This window comes from Triticum dicoccoides, chromosome 7B (genome assembly GCF_002162155.2).
Source record: "Triticum dicoccoides isolate Atlit2015 ecotype Zavitan chromosome 7B, WEW_v2.0, whole genome shotgun sequence".
In the NCBI taxonomy this organism is placed as follows: Eukaryota; Viridiplantae; Streptophyta; class Magnoliopsida; order Poales; family Poaceae; genus Triticum; species Triticum dicoccoides.
In genome coordinates this window covers 434,140,535-434,149,684 of record NC_041393.1, presented here as the reverse complement: position 1 = coordinate 434,149,684, position 9,150 = coordinate 434,140,535, and the positions used below count along the sequence as shown (strand labels likewise).

The window sequence follows — 9,150 nt, the reverse complement described above, 5'->3', positions numbered from 1 at the left end:
ATGCAGTTGGCAACCTCCACGACCCGCGGAAGAGCTGCGGTGATCTGGTCCAGCGCCAACACTGGCTGCTTCCTTGAGGCCTTCCTCCGCACGCCCTTTACGCTCGACCGTCATCCGCTCAAGACATTGCTCTTTGTCTGCCTCGACAACAGGATCAGCCTGCGTACGTGGTGAGATCGCAACGCATGGTTGGAAAATATGAGAGAGAGAGAGAGAGAGAGAGAGATTAACAACGGCGACTAACGGCGAGCACGGTCGACCGCGGGTAGAAAAACAGATCGATAGCGGCGGCGAGGAAAGAAGAACAAGAAATAGGATATGCTGATATGGCCCGCGATTGATTACCATACATGAATTTATTGTGTGATGTGTTACCAAAGAAGAGATTGATTACCACAAAGTGAATTGATTGTGTTACCAAAAGATTTGGGCTTTTTCAGCCTGACGAAAATTGTTGTAAATAAAAAACCGGGAGGAAAATCGGTGGAGGGGGAGGGAATCGGTGGGGGGTTGAGGATATCGTAAGGGGAGGTGTGACGAAGAGCGGGCAACGTAAGAGGAGAAACGGAACACTCCGTTTCTTTTAGGTAGTAGAGACTCTTAGACTGTAGATGACATAATTAGATACAAGCAGCTCTTCGTCATGAGGGCCGACATCTTACATGTTTTTTTTAGGGAGCGAGGAGTTCCGTAAAAAAAAAGTCCTCCCCGATAAAAAACAGAAGGAAAAGGGGGCAAGCGATCAATTTGACAAAGAAAGGTGGGGCAAAATATAAAATCGCGACAGTGACGGGCCAAAAACCCTAATAAATCCGGATCCAGCGAGTGCGAGACACCCATCCTAAGATTGCGGCGGCCGGGGGGCGCGGCGGGCCCGTGCACTCGGTAGCGGCTGCGGGGAGCGGCGGCCCCGGTAACTACTCGGCTTCCTCCTCCCTGTGCTGTCTGCCCCGCAATGTCTTCTCTGACTTCACTTCCTTGTCATTGGCAACTGGTGGTGCCGTGGTGGCAGCACCGTGCACAAGAGCGGCGACTAAAGAGCCTACAAGGAGGCGGCGCGGTACCGGCGTGCAGCCCCTGCTCCGCGTCAAGGGTTTGGCGGAGGTGGCACTGCGAGCAATCGAGGGAGAAACGAGAGGGGCCGACGCCTTCTTGCGTTTTTGCCACGGTGTGGATTGCAGTAGCGACCAGGCTGGTGGCGACGACCAGGGCCCCTGCTCCTGGCTGCGCAACAGGAACAAGCGATTGGCTGCCAAGGTGATTCTCCGGGCGAAGAAGCCGCCAAACCATCCCTTTTCCTGTATGTCTATGTGCCCCCTAGCTCTGCTTAACTACGTCTTTTCAGATTTGTGGCTTTTCAATTTTGTAAATATGTGCACTTATAATTTTCTCAATCTTCTCCGATTTGTATGTGTCCACTCTTTGATATAAGATGTAACATGCCATGACGTTTCATTGCCATGTTGCTAGAATCATGCATTACAATACACTGAATTTGTACCATTATAGGCAATTATAGCATAGCTGAACACATGATGGCTGGTATATGCATTTAATATCATATATAGTACTCCCTCCGTTCGGAATTACTTGTCGTAGAAATGGATGTATCTAGACATTTTTTAGTTCTAGATACATCCATTTGTCGTAGAAATGGATGTATCTAGACATTTTTTAGTTCTAGATACATCCATTTCTGCGACAAGTAATTCGGGACGTAGGGAGTAGTATAGGAGACATGCTTATATCACCATGCTCGATGTCTTGTTATATCTGGGGAAATCAAGTAGACAGTATCAATCGATATATTCTTGCAATGCTGTTAACTGAGTTGCTTCTTGGGAAGGTTATCTTCTGTTTATGACTTTTTGTCTACCGTCATGCTATTCAGGGGTGCAGTTGTTGCTCATCGCCATCTACCTTCTGTAATCCCATCTCCTACAATCTTCGCGTTTACGATCACTGTCACCTCCTTTCTTAGTCAGCACGGAGGCAGTTGTGGTTGTCTGATACGAGGCGGTATGCTTCCTAAATCTGCTCAGTTATGTTCTTTTTGTTTGGGCTGTACATCATATTAAACATAGTGTCTCTAAACCATTGTCTTTCCTTTTTCCTGTTGCCAGATGGCTGCTGCACCCAATGCCTTCTCGGCTCATTTGGAGAAGTGGATCGTTGAGCAGATAAAAGATTCCATCTTTTTTGTGAATGTCTTTCCCAACTTGAACTACAAAGAGGATTTGGAAAATCTTATGGCTGCGGTGAAAACTGTTCCAGTGAAGAAAAGAGAAGAGGTGCTGAAACAGGGACAATGTGGCACTGGCTCTGTTGTGGGAGTTACAGAAGATGAAATCACCATCCTATCAAGTGCCCATCTCATTGAGCATGTCTTCACAGTTTCAAAGCCCATTTCCGTTCGCGACGCCAATACGTATTTCTATACAGATGTACTTTGCGATCACTATGAGGCTAGTTTCAGTGAACCTGGGCAAAGGAGACATAGTGAAAGGCAGTATGGCGCAGCTACAATTATTGGCATAGATTGTGCACAGGACCTGCTCCTCATCTCCGTCCCACGAGTGAATATCAGGAACTTGGCGAGGAAGTGCACTTCCAATCATCCTCCTCTTACCTTCAGTTCAGTCCCTCCAGTGCAACTTGATGAGTGTGTTATGCTCTCGTGGCCTCCATTGCAGCACCGGACTGTGGTTAAGGGTAGTATCTGTCACATGAAAAGAGCACTCTATGATTTAGTGAAGGAGGAGAACAACCCTGTTGGGTATGGGATGAATCTCATGCAAGTAAAGATCGCGAGTGAGAAAGGGAGCTCTGGTATTGGATGGCAGGGGAAATGTTATTGGGATCCTACATGGAGGCTTGGGAGGTCCATTCTCTTACTTTGTCTTGCTCTGTCGCATACTACCGTTCCTGAGAAAATATGGCATAGATCCGTGTAAGTTATCACATTTATGTTCTAATTTTGTGTACTTTTGTCAAGTTGTAAATATCATTGACAATGACCTGTGCATAATATTCAGGTGTGGGGTAGTAATTTGTCCATGCTCATTCCTGTCCAGAGGACATGCCACTCCCACTGCTATTGGTGGTAAGTTATCCACGTCTTCTTATTGCAACCCATCCTTCACGCTTACATGTGGCTAGGTATTCCTATTGTAGCCGCCAAAAAAAGGGTATTCCTATCCTATTCTAGTTGGCTGTTTCTTTATGTTGTTAATTGGTTGTGTTACAAAGCAAAGTCTATAAATCAATAAGAAGGTTGTAATTTTTTTGCAGCACATCTTATGGATGTGAATAGTACCTTGTGTTTGAGGGGAACTGTGTGAACACTTAGCTGCAGATGTACTAGAACTGTATGAACTTAGTTCTCTCGATCATCCAATATAGAGTAACGGTCTATAGAAAAAATTCCATGTTCCCTTGAAGCTGATATGGCTGTGACAATAATTTTCTTACTATACAGCTCACAGTGAACATAATAAACTGGTATGTACAAAATAAAGAGCGATCGGTATATGATTGCAATACCTTCAGCACGGAAGCGTTGTTATTGCCAGTTGTACACACATCATTTTGCAAAGCAGTGGTGATAATTTCTTTAGCGTAGAACTTTTTGAGTTTAAACCTTGCATTTGAACTATATAAGGCAACAGATTATCCTAAATAGCCTATCAAGCCTGGTGATTTTTTTTAAAAGGTGGAGAAAAGATTCACCCTTATTAGAAAAGAAAAGTTACTCTTGATGAGGCATTACAGCAAACCCGTTGTGGATGGGTGTCACAAAGACATGCAATGCCCTGACCTAAATGCTACAACCCTCAACCCAGGCTTAATCATCTTTTAATGGAAAGATATCTAATCCAAGTAACTGGTATGCACATATTGTTAAGAATGTAATTAATACTTAATTAGCAAGTCAATTCTAGATTGTTCAAACTGATATTAGAGATAAAGACGAGGAAGAGGGAGCGGTTTCCATACCTTATTTCCTTCTGCTATCACGCCATTGACAGCGTGTTCCGTCAGTCAGAGCAGAGAATAGGGTGCGCTGTAGAGTGCATGGATCTGGGGGATGGTGCAGAGGGGGCGGCGGAGGAAAGGGGCCAGAAGGTACATCAGATTAGCAGAACCCACCTAGCGAAACCCAAAGCGCCAAGTCTTTTCACACAGTATTGATCCACATGTGACCTCTGGATTTTCCCCGCAAATAATAATTGTAAGCGCTTGATTCATGGGACAGGGTATTCTTTCTTTAATCAGTTACTCTAATTGGCTCATTTTGTATGTTGTGAACTGGTGGACTACGAAGAAAAACCTACGGGAATGCTGTATCCTTTGTAGTCCTGTGGATATGAACACATTACTGCAGTTGGTTAGTCGATTCGCTTATTTAACTTTTGTTAGAAATTTACTAAGTATGGGAAAACAGCATAAGATACTAAGATCAATTATTTAGCCATATCCTTCATATTAATCTGGAAAGGTTAATTGTCAATTTTCTGTGTCCATTATACATAACCTGATGTTGCTTTAATTTTATATATATTTGATTTCCAGTTTGTCTTCTCACTTGTTTCTACTGTAGTTTCTTGACAGCAATGTTGGTTCCGATTGCTTCATTGGCAAGTACATGCACAAATGGAGACCACCCTGCAGCAGTTCATGAAGTTGGAGTCAAGTTATCTCTCTGTTGACAAACATTATCTTACGTCGCTCTCTGGTTTGAACTCCATGTTAGGATACACTACGTGACGTTTCTGTCTTATCTAAACCGAGCTCTGCCTTCTGTTACCAGTTGAGTTTATGAGTTACGGGGTCCACAGGGCCAACCTTAGGCATCGATGCTATTTTGCTTAAGATATACTCCCTCCGCTCCAAAATAGATGACCCAACTTTGTACTAAAGTTAATACAAAGTTGGTTCATCTATTTTGGAACGGAGGGAGTACGTATGACTTTCTGCATGGTCAGTTCTTTTTTCTGGGTTTAATCTGAATGGTATCCCCGTTGGTATTGACTTCTTGGAATGATTTATTTATCTATGGCATATGTGGCCGTGCTTTGCAACTGAAGAAATTGGAAAGTGGCCGGCGTATATAACCCCTTCGGTATCTGCCTCTAGGTCCGAACTGGAATCCCGTGGTGGGGCTTCACGTGCCACCGCGGTCGACGTCCGTGCCACTTCCATAGCGGCCTGGTCACGTCAGTGGCGTCTTAGAGCATCTCCAACAGGCGCGGTTGGAATAACTTATTTTATGCTTGCTCCCTTCTATAAAAATACGGTACGCTATAAAAATACAGTACGTCGTCGTATTCTCGGAAAAAGCATGTTCAGCACAAAACAACATTTCTCGCTTAAAATAGAACTAAAAAGATAAAACACATAAAAATAAATCAACAATAAAATAGTTCAATTATTATTACAACTCAAACAAATAATTTATCTTTCAATATAACAAATAGTTCAACAATACAACATCAAACTAGCCTTGTCGCTCATTTCATGCCACCACTTCTTGATTAGATTCTTTTGTAGATTATCATGCGTCCCAACAACTCATATAGAAAATAATCTAAATCTTGCTCATGCTCATTCTCGATGATTATGGACAAGTGATGATTATACAGGCAAGTTATTGTCAGGGGGGTGAATGAGAGTTTTTTTATATCAAATTCTTTGAAGGAAGCTATTTCTTCGAACTAAGCAGTACAAGTAAACAGGCGAACATACAACGATATGCACGTAAGTACCACGAGCGCTAGCAATCATCCGGCTGGCGCTCTTGGGAAATCAACCGCCTCCGGAGACGTTCGATCCATCCCCGGGTAGCCGTTGGATCTGTCAGGAGACAGAGTTTACGTGCTGCTTCGTCAGCTTCGTTAGCTTCACGTACCAGTAACCGCCGCTCGCAAAACATCGCCAACTAGCCACCCCGGCACGCGGCGCTGCCCCACAGCCAGGACCGTCTCTAGAAATTCGGAGCCCCAGTGCGAAATGCGAATGGGGCCCTAAAATTTGAAAAACATGCTATGAGCTAAAGCATACTCTCACAACCCGCAAAAAGAAGTACTTGCCAAAGCTGCGATTATATCATACTTTGAAAAACATGATATATTTCGAGTTATATAATTTTGGCCGACGATAGGAAACAAAGCTGCGACCTAAAAAAAAAGATGACGATAACTGCCACACGTGTGGGCGTTAAGGGGTCTGCCCACACATTTTGTGTGGTGTTTAAGAGGATCAGCCCACACGCCTATGTGTGGGCAAAACAAGTAATGCCCATACGCCTTTTTTTTTCTCGCGGTCCCTCTCACATGTCTATGTGTGGGCAAAATAGATAACGCCCAAACGCCCGTACGTCAGGCCTCCTACCTCATGGCACCACAAACATGTCAAGATTCGTGCAACCACAAACGGGCGTGGATCCACGCGTGTGAGCGAGATGCAAACGCCCACACGTGTGGGCGTTATATTTTCGAAAATTTATCGGGAGCAGGCCCTGATCGGGCGCGAGAGCTATTTATCGCATTAAACGATCGAAGTAGCAGCGCTTGTTGAAGCTTTCCACCCCTCGCGTTGTACTGGGCCGGCCCGATATGTAGCGCCTCCTTTCGCGTAACACGAGAAATAGGGCGCTCATAGCCACCACGCTACACTCATGCTCGTGTTGAAGTTGTTGGGCACGGCGTACTTGACATATAAACTAGCTGGGCGCATCCTATTTTTCTTTTCTTTCTTCATTTTCTTCTATGTTATTCGGTTTTTCTTCCTTTCTTTGATTTTTCTTTTTCTTTTTTCTTCTCCATTTGTTTTCATTGTTTTTTTATTTGTTTCTTCGGTTTTAATTGGTTTTATCATTTCATTTTGTTTCTTTTATTCATCTTCTTCAGTTTAGTTTAGTTTTCATTTTTTTATTTTTTCTACATTTGTTTATTCCAATTTTCTTCTCCAATTTTATTTTTCTTGTATGTTTTCTTATGTTGGTTTTCGTTTCACTCTACATTTTTTACATGTCAATTTTTTTTTGTATACACGTTCAACATTGTCCGAACGCTTATTCAACATTTTTCAAATATTTGTTTAATATTTTAATAGTTATTCAAAAAAATAATTAAATAGTTTTTCAACATTTTTAATATTTATTCAACAATTTCATATACTTGTTTAACATTTTTCATATACTCGTTCAACATTTTTTAATACCTATTTCAACATATTTTTAAATACTTGTTCAACATTTTGATACTTATTCAAGATGTTTAAACACCTGTTCAACATTTTTCAAATTCTTGTTCAAGATTTTCAAATACTCGTTCAACATTTTTCCAATACTCGTTCAACATTTTCAATACTTGTTCAATATTTTTCAAATACTCGATCAACATTTTTAATATGTATTCAACATTTTTTAAATTATCGTTAAACCTTTTCAAGTAATTGTTCAACATTTTTCATATACTCGCTTCAACATTTTCTTATACCTATTCAACATTTCAAAATTTTGTTCAACATTTCTCATATACTCGTTTCAAGATTTTGTAGTACCTATTCAACATTTTTCAATTACTTGTTCAACAATTTACATACATTTGCTCAACATTTTCCAAATACTCGTTCAACATTTTTCAATGCTTATTCAACATTTTTCAAATACTCGTTTAACATTTTTAATACTTAATTAACATTTTTTCTATGTTTGTTAACCGTCATTATTCGGGGAAAAACATGTGAAAACCGAGTAAAAAGTAAAACACAGAAAAACATGTGAATTAGACGGGTAAAAATGAAGAAAAAGGAAAAAAAAATTAAAACAGAAAAAGAAAGTAAACATGATAAAATCCAGCGCATGTTTACTTCTAGTAGTCTGTGCTCTCTATAGAGTACAACAAGTTAGGTCTTTCATAGTGGCTAGGAGCACTCGGAAGGAACTTGTCAATCCAAGGATCGATCCACCACGAGCACCAATTTTTTAACTCTAGTTCTTTCAAAAATTCTCGCTATAGTGGGCTAGCCCGATACGTAGTACTCTACACGAGAGTTTCCCCTCATCTCGCGTAACGTGAGAAATAGGCCGCGGCAACTATTTATCTCTATACTGTCTAAAAGAAACGAAGCGTTCCGTTTTCCATCTTACGTCGTAGGCTTCGTCCGACCTCCTCATCCTCCCTCTACATTTTGATTTTTTTCGCCCCTTTCATATTTCATTTTCCTTTAACAGGTTTTTAGAAAAACCAGCCTCGAAACGCTCTAATTTGTCCCCCTAGTTCCCTTGGGTTGGGCGAGCCAAACTCCTCCATGCACACGATCTCTCTCATCTCTCCTCGTATTCCCAATCCCATACTAGGATTTCCCGCCGTCGTCCACCTCGCTCCTGGCATCGCCACGCCTCTCATCTCCTCCACCGATCCACCACAATCCTTCTCATCCGCGTCACAGATCCGTTCCCTTCTCCCCATTTTTTCTCAAGTCGAGCAGAACAGAGGGCCTTTTTACCAAAAAAGGCTTTCGCCCCGCTTTACCGTAGGAGGCTTTCGCCCGGAGCATATGGGATTTCCCTCCTCCAATATGCGAATGACACCATTATCATGGTGGAAGGCTCTGCGAGCGACATCACAACTTGAAGTTCCTCCTGCTCTACTTTCAACAGATGTCTGGCCTCAGGATTAACTTCGATAAGAGTGCGGGGCTACTCCCAAGACGAACGTCGGAGCATCGCGGAACGCCTTAACTGTCAGCTCGGGTGCTTCCCCACGACTTATTCGGGGATCCCCATTAGTGACGCGAGGCTCACAGTGGCCGAGCTGCGCCCCACGGTGGCAAGCTCCAGCACCGGATTGAGCCTTGGCAGGGGCAAGGGCTCTCCAAAGCATCCCGGACTGTGCTCATTAACTCGTCCCTATGCAACCTGCTCCTATTCATTACGAGCTTCTACAGCCTGCCTGAGTCTTTGCACCATGAGATTGCCAAAGTTCAGGGGCTTCTTTTGGGCTGGCGAGGGCGATAAGCAGAAGTACCACATGGTTCGGTGGACTGAGATCTGTAAGCCTCGCGATCAGGGCGGGCTCAGGATCATGTCCTCCAAATGCTTGAACATTGCCCTCCTGACTAGGTGGCTTTGGCGGATTGCGAACG

The 9,150-nt window shown here is 42.9% G+C and overlaps 1 protein-coding gene across 2 annotated transcripts; it reads left to right on the top strand.

Moving 5' to 3' along the window:
* Nucleotides 1-802: 802 nt before the first annotated feature.
* LOC119340817 lies at nt 803-5,036 on the top strand. 2 transcript variants are annotated; one of them, XM_037612722.1, is made up of 6 exons: nt 803-913; nt 1,013-1,257; nt 1,892-2,019; nt 2,124-2,950; nt 3,036-3,103; nt 4,601-5,036. In XM_037612722.1, exons 4-6 carry the CDS (start codon nt 2,124-2,126, stop codon nt 4,606-4,608), a joined length of 903 nt encoding a protein of 300 aa, XP_037468619.1. In that variant the 5' UTR covers nt 803-913; nt 1,013-1,257; nt 1,892-2,019; the 3' UTR covers nt 4,609-5,036. The 2 variants fall into 2 exon arrangements, with proteins under 2 accessions (XP_037468619.1, XP_037468620.1); XM_037612723.1 differs by having other exon boundaries at nt 1,013-1,300.
* Nucleotides 5,037-9,150: the final 4,114 nt, after the last annotated feature.